This window comes from Melospiza melodia, chromosome 11, assembly GCF_035770615.1.
Source record: "Melospiza melodia melodia isolate bMelMel2 chromosome 11, bMelMel2.pri, whole genome shotgun sequence".
In the NCBI taxonomy this organism is placed as follows: domain Eukaryota; kingdom Metazoa; phylum Chordata; class Aves; order Passeriformes; family Passerellidae; genus Melospiza; species Melospiza melodia.
The window spans coordinates 21,491,293-21,513,503 of record NC_086204.1 but is presented as its reverse complement, the minus strand read 5'-3'; the positions used below and the strand labels follow the sequence as shown (position 1 = coordinate 21,513,503).

General features: G+C 62.1%; 1 protein-coding gene across 3 annotated transcripts; it reads left to right on the top strand.

Moving 5' to 3' along the window:
• The first annotated feature begins 7,007 nt into the window (after positions 1–7,007).
• SLC6A9 (solute carrier family 6 member 9) lies at positions 7,008–21,866 on the top strand. 3 transcript variants are annotated; one of them, XM_063165950.1, is made up of 13 exons: positions 7,008–7,160; positions 15,475–15,631; positions 15,787–15,918; positions 16,985–17,237; positions 17,317–17,449; positions 17,880–18,014; positions 18,086–18,189; positions 18,267–18,504; positions 18,593–18,727; positions 19,024–19,123; positions 19,369–19,469; positions 19,658–19,828; positions 20,048–21,866. In XM_063165950.1, the coding sequence occupies exons 1-13, from the start codon at positions 7,131–7,133 to the stop codon at positions 20,258–20,260; spliced, it is 1,902 nt and encodes a 633-aa protein (XP_063022020.1). In that variant the 5' UTR covers positions 7,008–7,130; the 3' UTR covers positions 20,261–21,866. The 3 variants fall into 3 exon arrangements, with proteins under 3 accessions (XP_063022020.1, XP_063022019.1, XP_063022018.1); XM_063165949.1 differs by lacking the exon at positions 7,008–7,160 and adding an exon at positions 11,389–11,500; XM_063165948.1 differs by lacking the exon at positions 7,008–7,160 and adding an exon at positions 11,389–11,512.
• Positions 21,867–22,211: the final 345 nt, after the last annotated feature.

Here is a 22,211-nt window from a genome sequence, read left to right as displayed (position 1 = left end):
GAGCCACATTCCAGGGGCGAGGCAGCCCAGTGCAGGGCTGACCTGGGTGATGCTGAGCCCATCCAGATGGCTCTGTGCCTCCCAGACAGGTGTCACCAAGGCAGAGGGAGGAACAACAGCCTCGGGACCTGAAGCCAAAGTATGAGCTCGCAGCAGTGAAATCCTTGTCTGTAGCCAGGACTGTCCCCACCAGGCACACGTAACCATGGTGTCAAACACAAGCTCTGTGTCGCCAGCTGGGTGCTGTGTGTGCCACCAAAGCTGCAGGGAGGGCACAATGGGGCAGTGTAGGAGCCTGGCTTCAACCCCTGTGGCTGCTGTCCCCTGGGCATCCACACCCATCTTGCTGCCCATCCAAGCCAGGGCTTCTCCCAGGCTGTCTGGATAATCTGTGAAGGAATTTTCCTAGGTCATTAGCAGGCACGCAGGCACGGGAGTGGAAAGTCCCCAAGAGCTGAGGCTGCTGGGGATGCAGCTCCCTGTGACCACAAGCACTGATGCCTGTGGTATTTCCTCCCGATGTCACTTGCCTGTCCTGGCACTGGCCCAGGCTGTGGGCACTCAGTGGAAGCCTGGAGAGGGTGTGAGCTGCTGGTAAAGCCTGGGGCAGGGCTGGGGGAAGGGCAGCCCTTGGCACAGCGGGGATGGGGTGCCAGCTTGCAGAGGGGTGCCAGAGCAGGATCATGGCACTGCCCTCACTCCAGATCTATGCTGGGGAGCAAGGCAGCTCTCACGAGGTGGCTTTGAATTGCTGGCAAATCAGGGACAATTTGGGGGATTTTCCAAGAGCTTTGATACTATCATGGGTGTTTTGGGGCAGGAGATGACATGCTGTCATAGAACAGTTCAGTCTCTCTGAATGTGTCAGGCAGGATGGAGATGATATGCCAGAGAGAAAAGAAATATGAGAAAGCTGGGAGGACAAAACACAATCTGGTGGCTCTTCTGTGGCATTTCTGCTGCTCCTCTTGCAGCATCTCTCCTGATAATACAGGGCCAGCTGTGAAATCGCCACAGTGAGCACAGCCAGGCTGTGTGGGGACTTCCATCCCCATTCCTCCCATCCTGAAGGCAGAGGTTGCTACCCACCAGCTCACTTCCTTTCCAGGCTCCAGTGCACAGGTGGAAATTTGGGGGAGTGAGATGACAGCCACTCCAGAGCATATGGTCTCCCAGTCTCTGCAGCTCCTCGGGCAGCCTGGTGCCCTTTGGGGCTGACCTGCAGCCTGGGGAGCTGTGAGCTGCCTCCAAGAAGATTATTTAAAAGAAAATAAAATTGCTTGATTTTGGTTCATGCCAAAGCTGAGCTTAAACTTTCCCCTGCCTCCTACCCCAGGATACACACAAGCACTGGAGCTGTCATTCCAGGAGGGGTGGGTAAGGAGCCCCCAGTTCTGCATGCAGCACCCCACCATAGGGACACCTCAAGGCCAGATCCAGACCCAGCAGTCCTGGGGCTCATGGTGCTCTGGAAATGCTTGGGAAACAACCCCAGGATCTGTCTGGGGAGGTGGAGAGCCAACCTCCATGTCAGGCACACAGCAGGGACAGCATTAAGTCCTGCTGCATTTGATGCACTCCTGAACTCAAGGACAAGCCCTGGACTCATCAGGGCTTCAGCCACTTGGGGATTATCACAAGCCCGTGCTGCAGGCCTGGTGCACAGGAAACCTTCAGAGATTGCTGGTGTTTCACCCAGCCCATCCCTCTCAAAGGTGCTGGGAGCTGGCATTTCCTCTCCACCCTTCAACCCTCTGGATCCCTGCCCGCGTTTTGCCCATGGTTTCCCAGGCAACAGCACCCGTGCAGATAGGAGGGGAGAGGCTGTGCTGCCTAGGCAGCGGTGCCACCTGCAAGCTGACCCATGTCTCCCACAGAGATGGCACTGACGCCAGGAGGTCGCTGCACCTGCCCACAGAGGCAGAAGCTTCCAGCCTCACAGACTGGAGTGGCACTAGGGTAGGGGAGCTGTGGCCCCGCCACCCTGCAAGGATCTGGGGGACACTGTGACACCTGTCAGCCATGGGGGGGATAGCGAGGAAGGAAAGAGATGAGTGCTCCAAGATGGGGAATGAGGGCATGATTGCTGCCAGATGGAGAGAGAGGGCTGAAGGTGCATGAGTACAGGCTGGAGCACTGCTCCTAAACCCCTTTGGCACTGCAGCCTCCCCCCACAGATCACATTTGGCCTCTGCTCCTGCTGTGTCTCTGGGCACCAGGAGAGCTCAGGAAACTTCTGACTGGCGTGGTAGCGCCATGACCATGGGTGCACAAAACAGCTAGGCCCCTGGGAAGGAGGTGTTTGCCAGAAGACACTGCAGCATCTCAGAGATTGCAGAGGAGAATGAGCACCCCCTTACTGACCAACTTGGGGCTGCAGGCCCCCTCCTCCTCTTTCCCCATCTCCTGAGCTCCTGTTGAGTGCTCAGAGGAGATGCATAAAAAGTGAGAGAATCCTATGAAGGGTGTTTGAAAGCACGAGTTTCATCGGTGGAAATCCAGCCCTTAAGGATAAAGTCTGCAACTCCACAGCTGGCAGCTCCTCTCCAAAGCTCAGATCCTGGGGCAGGGCTGTGGGTTGCAGCCACATTCTGGCTCTGGCACGGGATGCTGGGTGTGGAATGCTGGGTTCAGGAAGCCAGGTGTGGGATGCTGGATTCAGGTTCTGGCTGCAGGGTTGGAGTGTGAGGCCACACGCAGCCGAGAGCGAGGGTGCCAGTGAGCAACCTGGCTCCTTGTGTAGAGCAGCCATGTGTAGGTGCTGGGAATGTGTGGGAGGACCTGAGCACTGTCAGTTTCACTGCTGCCTTCCCCTTCCTGCTGTGGGAGCCTTCATTCTGGCTTTACCACACTTCCAAAACGAAAGCAGTGGTGGTGCATGACTGCTCCCCTCCTGCAGCCCAGCAGCTGGTGAGACTGCTGTACTGGGGCCTGGACAGACACACCTGGGGCACCGCCCCATCACTGCCCCGCCCCTGTGGAGCATTTCCCTAACCTGGCAGCAGGCCTCAGGGACAGAGCAGGGATCTGTGGACAGACAGACAGACAAGGGATGCTTCCCAAGTTGGTTGGAACGCTGCGAGGTCAGCCCCGGGATGGTGTGCAGGGCTGTGGAGATGGAAAGGATTCTCAATGGGATGTGGGAAAGGCTGTGCTGTTGCTGCACTTTGGGTGCTGTGCTGCGCCCCTGCCAAGCTCCCCAAAGCAGCTCCTTCCTGAAGACACAGGATGTAGTGCCAAGGCCCCGAGGTGCAGGAACTGGAAGGTATTCAGGGAGCAGGGCAGGGTGCTGGGGAGCAGGCACACATCCCAGCACGTGGGAAGCCCGTTGGGATGGAGAGGGGAGGGAAGAGAGGCCTCGGCGAGAGGCCAAGCAAGGGGTGGCCCCTGGCGCACTCGTCATGCATTACTGGAAACATCTGGCCTGGGATGTGGGGGCGTGCTCTGGCTGCACACACATGTGTGCACAAGCACATGGGTGTGGGGAAACATACACACACATATGTGTTTATGGGTACATGTGTATCAGTACATGTACCTACACCCGTGTACATGCATGCTCGTGTGTGCCACATACCCATACATGTGTACGTGTGTGCCCATACGTGCACAGACACGCAAACACAGGCATGAACATTTGCACACACATGTAGATACCCCCAGACGTGTGTGTGCATATGGATGTAAGCATGTACAACTGCATGTGTACACACCCCTAACCACATAGGGATAAGTGTGCATACATACATGTGTGTACATGTGCCAGCAGCACACTTGCTGCAGCATGCACAGCATGGACATGCACACACAGCTGTGTGACACGCACGTGTGCAACAGACACCCACAACACACACATGCACAACTGACAGAGTGACTTCACACATCTTGGCTGGAGCCTGCGGCCATCCCGCTGCCCGGGGTTGCCATGGCACCGTGCCCTGGCAGTGTGTGCACACTGCGTGTGGCCGCTCCCCTGTGTGTGAAAACGCGTGTGCCAGGGATGTGTGTGTGCGGGGATGCGTGTGTGCCCAGGGGGAGCCTCTGTGTGACCATACCTCCCATGTACCTTCACATACACCACATGCCCGTGCAAGCCTGCATATGCCCCTCCAAGCCCACATGCCTGTGGGATACCGATGGCTGTGTGTGCCAAGTATGCCATGTGCGTGCCCGAGTGCGCCAAGTGCAGAGTGCCCGTGCATGTCCATGCGTGCAGCACGCCCGTGTGTGCCGCGTGTAGCCGTGTGCCCACGCGTGTGTGTGTGCCATAGGCAGCCCGCTCTCCCGCCGTACCCCGTGCGCTCTCGCCCTCCGCGGTGCCCGCGGTGCCCCCGGTGCGGCGAGGCGCGGTGCTGCGAGGCGGGGCGCGGGGAGCGCGGCGAAGCGGGGGGCGGAGCACGGCGGCGGGGGCGAGAGGCGGCGCCAGCCCCCACCGACCTCCAAACTTTCATTAACTCGGCAGCACCGGCGGCGGCGGTTCCGGGCCTGGCGGAACACCGGCACTGACACCGACACCGGGCTGGGCGCGGCGGAGCGGCGCCCCCGCGGGCCCACCCGGCGCGGCGGGAGGGGCCGGGCGTCGGCATGGGCACGGTAAGGGGCGCGCACCTCCGCCGGCACCGGGTGCCCGGCCCGTCCGGCAGCCGGAGCAGCGGTGGGGATGGGACGGGAGGAGGAGTGGGTTGGCTGCCGAGCAGGGATGAGAAGGGGACGAGGGCGGCGAGGGCCTCCGGAGCGGCAGGGTCGGGGACATCGGTGGCGGCACCGGGAGCGGCCACCCGTCAGGATGGTGTCGGGAGCGGAAGAGCGGGATAACGGGATGCGGGGCGGTCCCGCATCTGTTGCTCTCGCGGCACGGCGGCGCGGTGCCGGCGGAGCGCGGGGGCGCGGCGCGCAGTGCGGGACCACCGCCGCCGCTCCCGGAACGGCGCCGGGCACCGGGGCGGCCCGGCTCGGTGACGGGCCGGGGAGGTTGGCGGTAATTTTCCACGGGCATGTGCCGGGGCGGGGCGGCGGAGCAGCCACCACGTGGCGGCTGATGTAACCGGGCCCCCCCGCCACCGTACTGCACCGGGCGGCGGCGGCGGCGGCGGCGGCGGCGGGAGGGAGCCGTGCGGCGGGCGCTGCCTGCGGGGCCGCCGCCGGAGCCGCCCCCGCGGGGCGGGAGGGGAGCATGGCGGCGGCAGGCCGGCTCACTTCCCGCCTTCCGCGGCACCGGGGAGGCCCGGTTGCTGTGGGCCCGGCGGATGCTGGCGGAAGAAATGGCCTCGCAGGTGGCAGCGGCTGCACCGGTGCACCGGGCCGCCCTCCCGCCGGGCGAGAAGGGATGGGGGCTCGCTCCATCCTTCGGTCGGATATCCGTGGCCTTCTGCTGGGTGCCGTGCGCTGCGTCCCCGAGCCGAGGTGTGACATGCTGTACGGGAGCCCCTGTGGGTGCCCAGTTGTCCCCATTTCCAGGTGTTGTCACTCGTGCCGGCTCTAGGTACGAGCTGCGCTGCCCTCTGGTCTGTCACGGCATCGCGCAGCTGTGGGGGAGCCACCCCGCGGCACCAGTGCTTTGCAACCTCGTCCCTGCTGGGCTGTCCCAGGGGATGATGCAGCCTCGGACATACTTGCATCCGTCCCATTGCCACACCACCCCTGGCTTCCCGCTCGGTCCTTGTCAGGCTGGGAGCCAATGCCAGCGGCACCTGCGGTGCTCATGGAGGCTTATCAGCACCTGGCAGACCCCGAGGGGAGTGGCAGCCGTCCGGCCCCTTGGGCACTCCCCCTTCCCAGGGCACGTTCCCGGTGTGAATTCAGGGCCGCAGGAGGGAGGGCAGCTTTTGGCTGGCTGGCGGTAGGTGTGTGATGGGGAGGAGGTCTGCCAGCTGAGCCTGCACCTCCCACCTTTGAGAGGTCCCTGTGCCATGCGAGGAGCCCGGTTTGTGGCAGTAATGACATGTCAGCTCCTCTGGAAATGCAGGCGCTGCCGAGGAGGGCATTGTCAGTGAGGTGCAGCATCTGCGGTATCTGCCCGCAGCAGCCTGTCTGCGCTGGAGGGGCTGGGGGCTCACACCAGAGCCCCTGGATTCCTGCCCTTATCTACACTGCCCAAGCGCCTTCCTTATGTCTTAAGGTCTCTGCTGATTGCTTCAGAGTCATGGCAGCCTGGGGATAGGCCCCGGGGTGTTTGACTGCTGCTGGTGGTGGTCGGGGACCCTCAGTGCGGGTCAGGAGTCCTTCTTCAGCCTACAAGGGTACTGAGCACTGGTGTGGGATCTGCAAACACCAGCGCTTGTTGCACAGATAATCAAACCGGTGTTTTGCAAGAGCGTCTGTCCCTTCCAGTGAGGTCAGGCCTCAGTGTTCCCCTGGGGCCTCCGGCAGCCCCAGGCTGGGGCGGGGTGAGGGCCAGGGAGACAGATGCCCGTGCCCGTGCACTGTCCAGCAGCACCTGGCACCCAGCAGAGCCCAGCGGCTCGGCCCCGCTGCGCTGCACGTGCATGCGATGCACCGGGGCAGAAGGCAATCGTTTCCCATCTGTGTCCTGCGCGGCAGCTGAGCCCTGCGCTGGCCCCGCTCTGCGCCCAGTCCCGGCGCTGTCGTGTGCTGCAGCCACTTCAGCTTCATCTCTCGCTGGGGGAGAGCTCAAGGGGCCCCCGCTCCTGCCCGCGGCCCCTGACGCCCACCTGCCGGGGGGCCAGCAGCCAGCTGTCCGCAAGGTCGTCTGTCCACACCGGGTAAATCTTTAACTGCTTCTTGGGAAACACCTGGGAGCCGCCGCTCGTGTGGGTGCCAGGGGGTTCAGAGACGCTGCAGGGGCTGGGAGCCAGCAGAGGGAGACCCCGCCGCCAGCCCACCCTGCCCCAGGCACCGCGTCCTCCGCCAGCAGTCCTGCTACCCAGCGGGCAGGTAGAGGGGAGCGACTCGCCTGGCACAGCCCCCCGGTTCCTGGAGGGAGGGGGAGGCCTGGGGTGGGGATGTGCCCATCCCACCAGTCACATCTCTCTTGGTGTCTTCTCCCCTCTGCCCAGCTCGCTCTGCCAGTGGATTGAAGGACACTAGTGCTGGTGCTGCAGCCAGCGTGACAGAGAGCAGGCAGGCACGGGACCCTGCACGGGACCAGCACCGTGCTCCAGCCTCCAGGAATGGCCGATAAGTGCAGCGAGGGGCTGCTGGTAAGTGCAGGGGTGTGGGGAGCGGGCTGGTGTTCACCACTGCCTTGGGGACCAGAGAGCCTGGCGGAGGCAGCAAGACACTGGGGCTGCTGTAGGGCTTGGTGTGCCCTCCTGGATTCTCCAGTTGGGGTTGTGGCACCATGGTGCTCTCCCAGCATGATGATTTTTGGGCTGATGCTCTCTCTCCATGAGCCTGTTGCCTGTGGGGCTCTTTGGGTGTGGTGTCTCGTGCCTGGAGATGCTATCGCCTGTTTTCAGGCGCTCTGCCCAACATTATCACCCACCCCAGCTCTGCAGGCAGGCAATTCTACAGCCTGCTGTTCAGCAAAGGGTGCAGGTGTTCCTCTGAGCCACGTGCCCCCAGAGGGGCACATTGTGGGTGCTTCTCCTTGCCTTCACCCAGTGGGCTCTCTGAGGATGGTGCAATGGCAGAGGAAGGTTTCTCTGGGCACCACTGTAGTGCCTGACTTTCCATCTTCACGAGCGGTGTGTTGCAGGGTGCTGTGAGCTGCCGTGCACTTGCCTGTGCCAGGAGTGGATTTGGTGTTCTGGGCAGATGTGGGATGTGCCCGCTGTATGTCTTTGTTGGAAGGCTGTGATGGCCCCTTTTGGCAGCTCAGGTTCCTGTGACAGGATGCTGTGCTGCCTTGGGCAGGTGAGCCCCCAGGCTAGGCTTGTCGGTTTCCCTTTTTCCCAAAGGATAGGAGCTGAATGCTGAGATTGACATGGTCACCGGGCCCTCCCCTTCCCAGGGGGCTTCCTGAAATAGCTGCACACTCCAGCTGGAGGGCTGGGAGCCAGGGTTTGCCTGGGAAGCCAAGAGCCGGGGAGCGGCATGCTCCAGCAAGCGCTTCCAGCGTGCACACAGTTCCTCTGCTTGTGTGTCCCAGCGTGGCCCCGCCAGCTGTGCCTGCAGCAGGCAGCCCAGCGCCCATCCTGCCCCCAACAGAGGAGGGCTTGGGGCAGCTGGTGGGATAGGAAGGCAGATTTCTTCTGGAGAACCCCTGGGCTGGTAAGAGGGAGGTGCTGAGGATATATCTGGGCACAGTCAGGGGTCTGTCATGGGGACACACTTCTGCACATGGCTTTCACCATGGCTCCATGCTGTTGATGTTTTCTTGCTATGACCAGAGCAGTCAGCATTGCGCTGGGGCGAGGGCTGAGCCTGACTCCCATCTCAGGAGCCAGCCATTGGAGAGCCCACCCACTCCCCATAAATCTTTAACCTGCTTCTCAGAAGTACCTGACCAGCCCACCCCACAGCCAGGGTGTCACATGCAACAGAACCTGACACGTGTTGTGTTGGCCGCCCTGGCTCTCAGACCTCTTCCTGGGCCTCCCCTGGTTGCAGGGTGCAAGGATACCACTGCACAGGGCATTGTGCTATGGGATCTGTGGGGAGAAGGGTAGGTTCCTGTGAGAGCATCCCTGCTCCTGAAGTATCCCCGTTCCCACATCCTGTGAGCACCAGGAGGAACTGCAGTGGGCCAGGTTCTGACCACTGAGCTGCCTGAGTCCCTGGGAAAGGAACACAATCTCCTTGGCCTGCCTCCAGGGCCTGCCAGTAACCTCGTAAAGTTTGGTCCCTGCCTGTCCTCTCATCCCTGCCTGCAGGTGCTGCTCCCAGTCCAGCCAGGCTCTCACCATGCAACCCCTGCCCAGCATTGTGTGCAATGCCTGGGGCTGGACAAGTTCACAGTGCCTGCTGTGCCCCACCTGGGGAGGGACAGAGCTGATGGAGGCAGCAGGTGGGTGACGTGCAGCTGTGCCTCAGTTTCCCCACCTGTCACCTGAGGCCTGGAGAACGAGGCTGATGTGTACTGCTTTTGCAGGATCTGTGGTTTTGGGTGCCTCTGCGAAGCTCTGAATGCTTCCTCCAGAGCAGGAGGCAGTTGGGAGGGGCTGTGCCCACCCTGCTACTCCCAGCCCCCAGAAATGCTCTGATTGCAGATACCCAGCAGAGTGTGGGACAGCTCCAGGGGCTGGATCAGTCCCAGTGTAGCTGGGCAGAGGGGCTCCCTGTGAGCCACAGGGGAGGGTCTGGCTGCCTCTCCCTCCCGGGCCTTTAAGGACGTTTTGTTTTGTTGTCCTTGGAGTGCTTTGTTCAGACTCCAGTGGCTCCTGACTCCCAGGGCTGCCTTGCTGGCATGGCCAGGCAGCCTTTGGCTGCAGCCTGCCCAGCTCAGGTAGGTTCCTGCTGCCACCCAAGAGCACCCTGAGCACACACTGGGGCGCTGCTCCCCCTGCACTGCCGGGGGGAAGGGCTGGGGGGTCCCTGCCCGTTGCAGACACCCCCAGCGGCGCGGTGCCACTGACCAGCGGCAGGAGCTGCGGAAGTGGCTTTTGGCTGCGGGAGCCCTTCCCGGAATACCAAGGGGCAGGGATGGGGGGGCTGGCGGGGGATTTTTCTGCCTGAACGCCCCGGGAGAATCATGTCTGCCCTGGTAGAATGGGGCCGGAGAAAGGCAGCCCTGTCGGGAAGCACTCAGCTAGGCGATAGTGGCACTGGGACAGATCCCTGGGCATCCATCCTACCCCAGTCACCCTGCAGCCGTGGCAGGGGCTGGAAGACCTCTGGACCACCCCCCATGCACCCATCTCCCCTGTCTCTCTTGTTCAGCACCAGGAGGCAGCCAAGTTGGGGACCAGTATGCCAGGCTAGGTGAGGGTCCTTTGTTTCTAGCAGTGTGCCTCCATGTATCTGGCTGTCCCCTCTGCTGGCTGGGCTGCCAGGGAAGCAGCACTTTGCTCCCACAGGGCAAGGCTGGCAGAGGGTCTAGCATCCCCAGGACAGGGTGGTGGGTTCTGCTGTGATGTGCTCAGGCTGCTCTAAGGGGCAGGGGATGGATGCAACATGCGCAGGGCAAAACATGGTGCTGGCACACAGGTGGTCCAGGCAAAGTGTTGCAGCTGAACTGGGTCATGGAGGGATGCCCACAAGGTGCCCACACACCTTGAAGGCTATCTGGGCACAGAGCTGCCTGGCTGTGTGTAGGACAGGACTGGGCTGGGCTCACTGGGGCTGGCACAACATGAGGTGGCTCTTGGCTTGCACATTTTGGGGGAGCGTGGTTGGGTGCTGCCATCCCATGGGTGATGCATGTCCCAAGCTACTGCGTGGCTGGTGCAGGAGGGGACAGGAAGAAGCCCTGGGTGCTGGCATGTGGGAGGTGGAGTGCCCACCCCACACACGTGTGCTGTTCACGTGTGCGCCCTCGGCCGCTGCTGCCGGACCCCAGATGGTCGCCCGAAAGCGCCGCCCGTCCCCCCGCCCTCCGCGCGCCATCATGCCTCGCTGCCGCCTTGGCCACGCTCCCCAGCCGGGACACGGGGCTGGCAGCAGCTGGGGCACCCCGAGCCTGGCTGCAGGGCACCCTCTGCCCGGCCTCCTGTGGGACACAGCACCCCACCAGGGTCCCACCTCGCGCTGCAGAGGGGTGAGCAGGGAGGCTGTGGGGTGCCTGGGCAGTGAAGGGGTCGTGGCACAGCCCTCCTGCCAGCCAGATGGTCCCCCTGGGGGCAGTGACCTTGTGAGGGTTGCCATGGAGGCCCATGATGTCACCAACAATATGACGTTGAGTGAAGTAGCATGGCACCAGGCTGGGGATGTGCCAGCAGAACGGCTTGTCCCTGTGTTCCTATCCCCATGCAGGGCTGTGCCCTGTTCCTGCAGCCCTTGGACGCCCAGGGTTGGGATGGGGCTGCAGGGCCAAGCTGCTGTGTGCATGATGGGCATAGGGGTGGGAATGCATGTGTGGGGCTCGGGATGTTGAGGCATGGAAACAGGGGGCTCTGAGGGAATGTCATCCTCTGCTATGCTCCAAGAGCAGCTCCTGGCCCCAGCCAGACGGGCAGCGGTGCCCGCAGGGAGGGCAGTGCTGCCCACTGGAGCGTACAGGGCTGTGAGCAGCTGGACCCCGCTAATGAGGCCTCATTAAGTGGGACAGGGCTGAGCCCGCTGTGCAGCCTGCTCTGCCTTGCCTTGCCCTGCCTACCGAGCCAGGGAGGGCACCTGGTTTGTGGGGGTACAGCTCGTGGGGGGTAGCAGAGCCCTGCAGTGCCTGCGGGCGGGCCGGGCAGGCATGGTGCCAGGGCAGGTGGCATGGTGGGGTGCCGGTGCTGCATCAGGGCGGGCAACAGGGGGCCGAGCCTGGCTGGGAGGCAAGGGGGGAGCGGTGCCAAGCGCTGGAGGCAGTGGGCGGGGGAAGGCGGGAGGGCGGGTGGCTGCTGCTGCGCCGGAGCCCGAGGTGCCAATGAAGCTGGGGACTCCCGGAGCCGTCCAGCCTGGGCCCCCGGATGGCAGCTGCGAGCAGCCAGGCCCCCTCGGACCCTCTCAACAGGTCAGTGGGCAGGTGAGAGCAGCGTCTGGGGGGCAGAGTGGGCGGTGGACCTAGTGGAGTGGTGGCCATGCCCGTGCTGTCCCCCCACCACTCAGAAACCCTTTGTACTGTCTTTGGGGTGGTGGCTCTGCAGGGGGGAGCTGAAGCTGTAGATTTGTGCCATGGCATGCTGGAGAGGTAGCCCCACGCCCTACAGCCTTTGATGTGGGGTGCTCCAGGGAGGGAGGGGAGAGTATGGCACCAAACCCCTCCACGGCCTCAGCTGTGTGGGGAGCACGAAGAGATTGCCTGACCTACCTTGTGTTTGTTATCCCTGGAATATACTGATTCTGCAGAAAGAGTGCACAGCACCTGGGTTGCAACTCAGTGCTGCAGGGGCAGAGTGTAGCAAAGATCCTCCTTGTCCCCCCTCCCCTGTTCCCTTTCATGGGCATCGGTGAGCAATGTCAAAGTTTGCCCTGTTTCCCCCCTGGCACCCCAGGGCAGTACTGGTGGCTCACAGAGCAGGCTCAGGGCTGTCCCTGGGGCTGGGCAGCCTTCAGCAATGAGGGGTGGTGAAGGCAGTGTAATACTCCTGGGAGGTCCTGTGGTTTGGGCGTGCCCCTCATCACTGTATTACCCCAGCCCTGGGACTGTCCCCAGCACTGTGCCAGATGCCTTTTCTCCCACAACATGTCTCTGCTGCAGTGGGACAGGGGCAAACATGGGGCTGAGCAGCAAAGAGAGAGGGTAGGGAGAGTTAGGATGTGCTGGTGAGGCTGGCAGAGTCAGGCTGCGCAGGGCACAGTGATCTCAGATGCAGGGATGACACTTGTGGATTCATTACCCCATGCACCAGGGACAAGGAGTGCAGGGCCTGATTATAGGGCCCCCTGCACCCAGCATCAGTTCACAGTCAGCAAGGGTACCCAGGGCACCCTCTCTAAGTGACTCCATCCCTCCATCCCTTGGGACTCCCACCTCCTCAGGCTGAGGTTCATCTGCCTCCAACATCCTTCCCTCCTCTTTCTTGCCCTGGAAGAGCCACTACTGTGGAAATTATGTAATTAGTGTATTTTTCAATCTTCCAGCAGCCCCTGCCTAAAACAGCCGTGAGTTTGTTGCCATTGCCATGGCAATGAGCAATGACATCAGGCTGATGACATCAGGGGTACTGGTACCCTCTGCTGGCATTGCAGAAGCAGCTCTGACAGCCCTCGAGTTGGAAGCTGCATGGCACCCTCTGGAGAAATTGGAGGTCCCTCACTGGTTAATGGGGGCTGGATAAGGTTTGTGCCCCACAGAGGGCTGGGCTGGCGTACCCCCATGTGGACAGTTTGAATGGGGAAAAAAGAGGAGGGGGTTCATGCTGCAGATGCCTCCCTTGAGGACATCCCTTTCCAGGAGAGACCCTGCCACCATCACAAGCTCACCAGCCATAAATCAGGGCCCCTTAGGGAAGTGGGGCGCATCCGGGCACCCCAGCCAAGCTGCCATTGTGTGAGTCGATGCTGCTTAGCATGAGAAAGACCTTGGTGCCAGGCAGGGTGATGGATGGTGCTTGCTTTGCTGGGCTGGGGAAGTTTTGACCGTGATGTATGGGGGGTTCCCTGGGGAAGGGGGAAGAAGGATGCCCTGAGCACCCCGAACGTCCCCTTTTGGGATGTTTTGGACATTCCCATTTGGAACTTCCCTTCTGGAGATATTTGGGGTGCCTGTGGCATCCTTCCTCCTCCCTGATGTTATCACCCAAGCCAGGCATGCTTTGAAGCTGCATTGGGTTACATGCACAGAAAATCTGGGGCCTGGAAGCAGGACCTGGTCCCTCCAGAGACTGCACTGTTGCTGGGTGGCCGCTCTCCCTTTGCATTCCAGCTCTGTCCCGTTCCCATAGCAGGGAAAGGGGGGGGAGTTTCATCTTCCCAGATGTCTGGATTCTCTCTATCCACCTCCTTTTTTACCATGTGGGGTTGGGAGGGTGGTTAATGAGTGTAAAGGACAGGATGACTTTCCTAGATTTGGGGAGGGGGGGGTGTAGCGAGCTGATGGGTGAGCATGCAAGTGTTTGCGCACGTGTGCTCGCTTGTGCATGCATGGACACACATGTGGCTGCCCCTTATTGGGGACAAGTGCACCAAAGCCCAGTGCTGCAGGAAAGGAGGAGGGAGCAGCACAGGCCTGGCAGTTTCATTGCACTGGTGCCAAGCAACTCAAATTTGGGGTGCTCCGTGAGGCTTGGGAGTGAAGGCAGGGTCACCTGAGCAGAGCGATGGCTTGGAACAGGGATGCAGTCCCCCGTGGGCACCAGGGCTCCTGGCTGAACTGGGGCCATAGAGTGTTTCTGGTCTCCTTACCAGACCCTCGGTCAGGGAGGCTGGAGCACTGCCCTCACTCCTGCTGGCTGTGCTGCTCATTAGGAGCCTCGTTAGTGCGAGCAGCTTAATCGGAGGCTTCCCGATCGGATCAGTCTGCTCGAGTGGGCAGCGTGCCCTGGCATGGGGACACTGCCAGCGTCCTGTCCCCTGCTTTGGGGACCTCTGACTCCCGCTCTTGCACAGCACCCACAATAAGACCCTCTGCTGGGAGGGAGGTCCCGCAGCACCTGGAGCTGCCGTGAGCTGGTTCCTGACGCCGGCTCACAGAGTGGGGTGGGGGCACGCCGGTTCCCGGCTGGGCAGGGCAGGGCAGGTATTGCCCCTGCGCCCCTGCCCCGAGTGCCCTGTGCTGCCCGGCCTGTGCTGCTCCCCCCGCGGCCCGCGGCGCGTGCGGGCCCCGCTCAGCAGATGGCTTTGTTTGGCAGCGCCGTGCCGGAGTCGCTGGGCATCACGTCCCGCCTGTGCCGCCCTAATCAAATGACACGGTTAGGTGCACCGCGCCTGCTGCCCGCCCCGCCGGCCTGAGCAGATCCAAAGTGACGGCTCCCGGTTGTGCCCGCTCGCTGCCGGCCTCAGCCGTTGTGGGGGGCAGCTGGGGCAGAGGCAGGAGGTGGGCATGGGCGCTGGGGTGTCCGTGGTGCTGAGACCAGCGCTGTGGAGTTCCAACAGGCTCCTAGGGCTGCTGCCCCCTGTGCTGCTCCTGTAGGAGCATGGGTGCTGTGGGACTATGGACTGGCAGCCAGCACCCTCACCCCATGCACCCATCCATCACCTGGCCTCAGGTGGGGAGGGCTCGGGGCACCTCTGCATTGCAAAGTGCCATCTGCCCTCAGCCTAACGTGCCAGAGCTCCACAGCATCCATGCAGCACATTGGTACGACCCCAGGGCTGTGCTGGGACAGAGCCATGGGGTGATGGGTGCCATCCCTGCTGCGGTGACAGGCACTCATCAGCTTTGTTGTTGTCGTCCTTGGTGTGAGCTCACATTGTGTGGCAGTCTCACAAAGCGCCCTTTCTTGCCCCCTTCTGCCCCCCTGCCCCCCCAGTCCCCTGCCATGAGAGACAACTGGGCACTGGGGCTGCCCACCCAAGGGACCCAACTGCATGGGACCCCTGTGAGCTGCCCCAAGCACGGTGCCCTTGCTTAGTGCTGAGCTGGCAGCAGGACCCTGGCTGAAGCAGGGTGCTTTTTCCAGGCCCCTGCCAGCTCCAGTCACTGCAGATTGAGAGGGGCTTCTGCTTCAACCCGGGGGTCCCACAGCTTTCCTCCCAGTCGTGGGCAGTGGCCACCCAGCAGGACCTCTCTCCCTGGGCGCAGGGAGGGGGGGTACAAGAACAGAGGCTCCTTTGTGCTCTGGCGCCTGGACCTGCTTTGTATGAGTTGCAGGCTCTCCCTTTGCTGCAGCCGGGCTCTGGGCAGAGCCATTCATGGGGGGGGCCCACACCGCTGCCCTCCCCCTCCTTGGCACTGCCTGTGCGTGGCGGGCGGCGGGGACAGGCAGGGGGGCGGCGTGGGGAAGGATGCCGGGGACCTCCCAGCCCCGCTCGGCGGCTGTCACCCTTCCAATGGGGCCAGCAGGGGGGTCCCCAGTTGACACATCCCATGGCATCTCTCCGCAGAATGGCGCCGTGCCCGGGGAGCAGGGCAAGCAGGAGAAGAGCGTCAAGCGCGGCAACTGGGGCAACCAGATCGAGTTTGTGCTGACCAGCGTGGGCTATGCCGTGGGCCTGGGCAACGTCTGGCGCTTTCCATACCTCTGCTACCGCAATGGGGGAGGTGGGTGTCGGGGCCAGGGGAGGGAGGTTCCTCTGGGCAGGTGTGGGGTGTGCACCCCGGCCCTGCATGGTATTTCATGGGATAAATGCAGGGTATGGGAAGAACAGTCGTGCCTGTGGTTAGTGCTCACTCATCCTCTGGTTCCTGCTCACCAGGTGCCTTCATGTTCCCCTATTTCATCATGCTGGTGTTCTGCGGCATCCCCCTCTTCTTCATGGAGCTCTCCTTTGGGCAGTTTGCCAGCCAGGGTTGCCTTGGCGTCTGGAGGGTCAGCCCCATGTTCAAAGGTAAGGAGTTGCCTGTCTGTACTGGCACAGGCCAGCATGGGACACCTGCTGTCACAGTGCCCAGCTGCTGGCATGACCCTCACACACCACGGGGTGCATGCACACCTCTGGCACATCACATGGCCCAGTGTAGGCACCTGCAGCTTGTGCAGACGTGCACACACATGCCCTGTGCATAGATCACAGTCTGCATTGCACTGGTCCCCTGTGCCCGTGCCCTCCCTGGCTACGCTGCCCTGCACAGCTGCCTGGCATCCCTTGCACGCATTACACGTGCCCCTGCACACGCGCTGCATCTCCTGCGCAAACCCTGGCCCTGCGCTGGCATCCACTGCAGGCATTACACACACATCCCTGCATACGCCACACGTGTCCCCAGCACATCACTCTTGCAGAGGCCACTCGTGTCCCCTGAACACACTGTGGCATGTCCAGCTGTCGGCATGCTTCTGCAGTCATCTCCCTGGACCATAGGTAGCAGGTGCTGTTGCCACATGCTTGCCCTGCCATGCCTGGACCCTGCTCCAGGTGCATCTCCTGGCCTACCAGTGTGCTCCCCTGCTGCTGCCTCCCCTGGCCCACACCTCCTGCAGGCTGCCTGCCAGGTGACATGCCCACAATGTCATGTCTGAGTGCAAGCAGCCCGTGCACACGCTCTTGTGTGCACTGCACAGTGGCATGCTGAGCCTGGGGTGCACTTCCCTGTGCTCATGTGGCCTGTCACATGCCACCAGATAACTGCAGGCCTAAAGTCACTGTAGCCAGGAGTGACCCCCACCCAGTTGTTCTCTCAGGCTGCAGACCCCAAGGGTTTGCCTGCAGCCTGTACGCATTGCCATGTGTCCCAGGGGACCCTCAGCAGCACTAGGATCATTTGGAGGTAGAGGATCCCATGCACAGTGCTCCTCGCACCTGTGGCAAAGCCAGGCGCTGAGCTGCAGCTTGGCTGCAAGGCTGCTGACAGCATGGCATGCATCCTACTCCTCCCATGCCACAACCCCGGTGCTGTGCGCCGTGCCCGTGCCGCCGCACCCTGCCGCTCACCCCTCCCCGGTGCTGTTCCCAGGCGTGGGCTACGGGATGATGGTGGTGTCCACATACATCGGGATCTACTACAACGTGGTGATCTGTATTGCCTTCTACTACTTCTTTGTGTCCATGACGCGCGTGCTGCCCTGGACGTACTGCAGCAACCCCTGGAACACGCCCGACTGCGTGGGGGTGCTGGACGGGAACCTCTCCAGCCGGGCTGCCCTCAACATCAGCCAGCTCCTCAACACCACCCAGAAGCGCACCAGCCCCAGCGAGGAGTACTGGAGGTACCAGGGCCTGGGCTCAGGGATGGGGCAGGCGGGGATGGCTGGGCCCCACTGACGCTGCTGCCCCCTCCCCATACAGGAGGTATGTGCTGAACCTGTCGGATGACATCGGCAACCTGGGCGAGGTTCGGCTGCCCCTCCTGGGCTGCCTTGGTGTCTCCTGGGTCGTTGTCTTCCTCTGCCTCATCAAGGGCGTGAAATCCTCGGGGAAGGTACCTGTGTGCTCCCTCTCTGGGCCCCTCCCTGGGGGTGTGGGCGTGCCTTCAGGATAGGTGGCCATGTCCCCTCTAGGCATAGCCTCACCCCTACTGGGAATGAACCTCCCGTTGTGGACATGTTCCCAATCCTTTCTGGCCACAACTCTTCCCTTTTAGCATTGTCCCTGCCCTCTATGTGCTCCTCCCACTCTGGGAAAGGCCACACCCCTGTGACCTGGCCGCATTCCCTTCTGGACACAGCTCCTCCCATATGGCCATGGTCTCACCTCCTTCAGGATAGTCCCTTCTCTGGACCATATCCTCTCCTCCTGGTCTGTCTCTCAACACTCTGGCCATAACCCCAGTCCACAGCCACACCTTAGCCACACCTGCCTGTGTCCCCAGCCCTGCCCCCATCACCTCTCACTGAGGTGCTGCCCCACAGGTGGTGTATTTCACGGCCACCTTCCCCTACGTGGTGCTCACCATCCTCTTCGTGCGCGGCATCACGCTGGAGGGGGCTGTCACTGGCATCATGTACTACCTGACACCCCAGTGGGACAAGATCCTCAATGCCAAGGTGAGCAGGGTGGCAGGCAGCCAGGGCTGAGGGTGGCTGGGGGTGCAGCACTGACCATCCCACTGCCACAGGTGTGGGGTGACGCGGCCTCACAGATCTTCTACTCGCTGGGCTGTGCCTGGGGCGGGCTCATCACCATGGCTTCCTACAACAAGTTCAACAACAACTGCTACCGGTGAGTGCCCGACCACAGTCCCCCAGCCCTGCCACTGCCCTCATATCCACTGCCAGCCCTGACTCCTCTTCCCACAGGGACAGCATCATCATCAGCATCACCAACTGTGCTACCAGCGTCTATGCTGGCTTCGTCATCTTCTCCATCCTGGGCTTCATGGCCAACCACCTGGGTGTGGATGTCTCCAAGGTGGCTGACCACGGGCCAGGCCTGGCCTTCGTCGCCTATCCTGAGGCCCTCACCTTGCTCCCAATCTCGCCACTGTGGTCCATTCTCTTCTTCTTTATGCTCATCCTCCTGGGGCTGGGTACACAGGTAGGTCATGGTGGGGCCAGCGTGTTCAGATGGGGTGGCGTGGTGGGGCCAAGGTGGTGACATGCTGCCCCCTCTGCCCCCTGTGTAGTTCTGCCTGCTGGAGACTCTGGTCACGGCCATTGTGGATGAGGTGGGCAATGAGTGGATCATCCGCAAAAAGACCTTTGTAACGCTGGGAGTGGCTGTGGCTGGCTTCCTGCTGGGCGTCCCGCTCACCACGCAGGTACGTGACCATGGGACTGTTGCCATGGGGTGCCATTGTCATGGCCACTTTCAGCAGCCACGTCCACTTTGTTGCCACTGTGATGGTACTGACAGCCAGGGCCTGGTCTCGCCATGCCAACACTGGGGAGGGAACCCAGAATTAAGTGTCTCCATGCTGACTCTGGCATGAGGCATTGCCGTGCCAGCTGTAGTGTCCCAGCTGTGTGTTGCCAGCACAGTCAGCATGGTGTGCTGGTGCCCTGCCAGCAGCAGGTAGTACCGCAGGGCAGCTGTGCCAATGTGTCTGTCTTCCAGGCGGGCATCTACTGGCTCCTGCTAATGGACAACTACGCCGCCAGCTTCTCCCTGGTGGTCATCTCCTGCATCATGTGTGTGGCCATCATGTATATCTATGGTAAGTGCGGCTGCCTGCAGCCAATCGGATGTAGGGCTGATCCAGCCAGCCAATGGGGAAGGGTTTGCCCCAACAGCTGGCCAATCAGCAGGTTGCTCTGTGTTACATAGGGGAGGCTGTTGCCCAATCAGGAGCTGCGGCCTCGGGAGGCCCATGGTTCCTGCCCGATGGCGCTAGGGCTGGAGCTGGGTGGGCGCTGAGGCAGCTCAGGTCACCACCAGGGCTGATGTCACTTTTCTCCCCAGGGCACCGCAACTACTTCAAGGACATTGAGATGATGCTGGGCTTTCCTCCCCCACTCTTCTTCCAGATCTGCTGGCGCTTCATCTCACCTGCCATCATATTTGTGAGCATCACAAGCATGGGGCCTTGGGCTGTGGGAGGAGGGAGTGAGGAGCTCACTTGGACATGGGACTCCCTAGAGAGGAGGGCGCTGGGCTCAGGAGACCAGCAATAGGGTAGAGCGGGGAAGTTGTGGGGGTATAGAGCAAGCTGACTGCTCCCCACTGGCTGATCCTGCCTATCCCTTCCCAGTTCATCCTGGTCTTCACAGTGATCCAGTACCGGCCCATCTCCTACAACGACTATGTCTACCCTACCTGGGCCATCAGCATCGGCTTCCTCATGGCGCTCTCTTCCGTCATCTGCATTCCCATCTACGCCATCTACAAAGTGTGCCGTTCTGAGGGGGACACACTGCTTGAGGTGGGTGGCCAGGGGCTACACCCCTTTGTCTGTGTTCCACCTGGGGCTGCCATCAAGGCTGTCCCTGACCTCACTGGAGCTGTCAGCAATGACTGTGTGCAGACAGCGTGCATAAGGCACCACGTTTGTGTGCCTTTGGAAGCTGCTGGCATGTTGCTGCAGACTGGTGCAGGGGAGCATGGCGGGTGCTAACCTTGCCTCCATCCTCTCCCTTTCTAGCGCTTGAAAAATGCTACCAAGGCAAGCAAGGACTGGGGCCCAGCTCTGCCAGAGCACCGCAGCGGGCGCTACGCCCCAGCGTTCAGCCCTTCCACCGAGTCCCACCTGGAGGTGCAGCCCCTGCAGCCAGAGAAGGGCCAGAGTGAGGCAGCGGCCGCATCCCCCGTGCAGGGCAGCAATGGCTCAGCCCACAGCCAGGACTCCAGACTGTGACCCCCCACAATCCCCGCACCCCCTCTAACCCTCTTGCACCTTCCGCTGGCGGAGCCTGGCTCCGGGCGCACCGGACCACGGGGGCTCTCAGCACCCATCCCCGAGACCCCCCCACCCCCTCGCCGGTTAACCCCTCCCGCCCCTGCCCCCCGTGGCGTTTGTTAACCCTCGTGTTTACGGTAACCTTTGTGCTCGACGCTGGGACAAGAGAGGAGGGGGCGCAGCCCCGGGAGGGCTGGGAGCCAGAGGCACTTTGCAGGAGCCTTGACCTGGGGGTATGCACAGGATGGGGGGGGGTGGGATGCTTCCAGGCTCCCACCCCTCCTTCCCTAAGCCAGGCAGCCTGCCCTGCCATGGGGCACCCTCCTGACCTTCCCATGGGGTGGGACCAAGGTTGGGCATGCCAGTATTGCCTGCGGCCTGTGTGTGCACAAGGCCATCATGGGAGGGGTGGGCACTGCAGGGACCCCCAGCCTGGGTGCACACCCACTGTGGCTCAGAGCCTGCTGGGTGGTCACACCCAGGGCTGCTGCCAGGCACGAGGCCAGCACAGGGAGATGGGGGCAAGCATGCTGCTTGCACCGGCAGGGGGATCTGATGGCACAAGACACAAGCACTTAGAGCACACGTGTGTACATACACGTGTGTCCCTCACAGACACGGCATGGGCACAGATGTGGCGTACGTGGGCACACACATATGCACGGTACGCCGGGCCTGTGCAGACAGTGAGCTGGGATGCTCCCCTCCATGCACCCCTCCACCCTGTGGCCCCACTGGGGTCTGTGGGTGCCCTTCTGGGTGGCCAGGCATCGCCTACAAAGCTGGGCACAGCCACAAGCAGCGTGGGCACAGCCCAGTGCTGCTGCCTGCCCCACAGTGGGGCAGGAGGCTGGGGGAGTACTAAAGCCTGGCCGGGGGGTCACCAGACAGGGATGAGGTCCAGCTCTCCCCGGCAGCCCCAGCACTGGCAGGGGAGGACCCTCCACGGTGCTAAGGGGGAGCAGGATGGACCGGCCTCCCCCAGCTGCTGCTTAGCAAGAGGTACCAGCGGAGACACGAAGGGCTGCACCAGCCCACTCGCTCCGAGCCATCTGGGGATGCTCAGTCCCCAGTCAGTATTAGTGGAACAGGATGCACTGGCAAAGGCCGGGGCGGTTTTAAATCTGTCTTCCAGCTCCAGCCAAAGGGCTTGGAGCTCTTGATTTGGGGGGGATGGGATGAGACCCTTCCTACCCCGCTTGCTCCCCTCCCAGCCGGCGCCCTGTGCTCCCTATGTTGCAGCCCCGAGGCTGGCACAGGGACACGGCACAGCTTGGCACGGTGGCGGGAGGCAGCGGGCGGCGAGCCCCAGCAGGATGTTCCAGCTCCCCGTCCCGAGCCCCCCGTCGTGCCGCGGCGAGGGGCGCAGGTTCCCGCATGGTGCCCGTGCCCTGCCCCTCGAGTCACGCCGCTACTCTTCACCTCTAATTGTTAGCAATAACGCGCGCGTCCCTGGGCAGCGCCGCCTGTGCCAGTGTCCCTGGGCAGCGCTGCCTGTGCCAGTGTCTCTCCTGGTGTAGAGTTCTAAAGTATCCTAGATTTTAATGAGATTTATATTCCTGAAGTTGTGTCCTGCTGTGCCCTTCTTTGGGAACCATGTTGAGGGGAGGGAGGGGTTGAAGAGTGGGGGACCACACTTAATGGGTGGAGCTCTTTTCCCCTCTGATGCCAGGTATTGGCACTCAACAGCCAGCTAGGTCCTGGGGCATTCTCCTTTGCCCTACCTGGACGTACAAAACCAGCTGGAGGTAAGGCACAGGATGGAGCATGGGCTTATCCCTGCTGGAGGAAAGCATTGTCCCCAAATGGACAGGAGGGCAGCAAATATCCTCCTATGGCACAGTGTGGGCAGCTGGCTTTGCCCTGTACACTTTGTCCCACGTCGGCACCTTGTTAGGCCTCCCTGCAT

Bases quoted from the DNA above. Each gene is read 5' to 3' on its own strand.
- SLC6A9 (XM_063165948.1), top strand. From the start codon at position 11,414: ATGAAGCTGGGGACTCCCGGAGCCGTCCAGCCTGGGCCCCCGGATGGC. The intron at 11,513-15,474 runs GTGAGAGCAGCG...ATCTCTCCGCAG, and splicing joins CTCAACAGGTCAGTGGGCAG to AATGGCGCCGTGCCCGGGGA. The intron at 18,190-18,266 runs GTGAGTGCCCGA...CTCTTCCCACAG, and splicing joins TTCAACAACAACTGCTACCG to GGACAGCATCATCATCAGCA.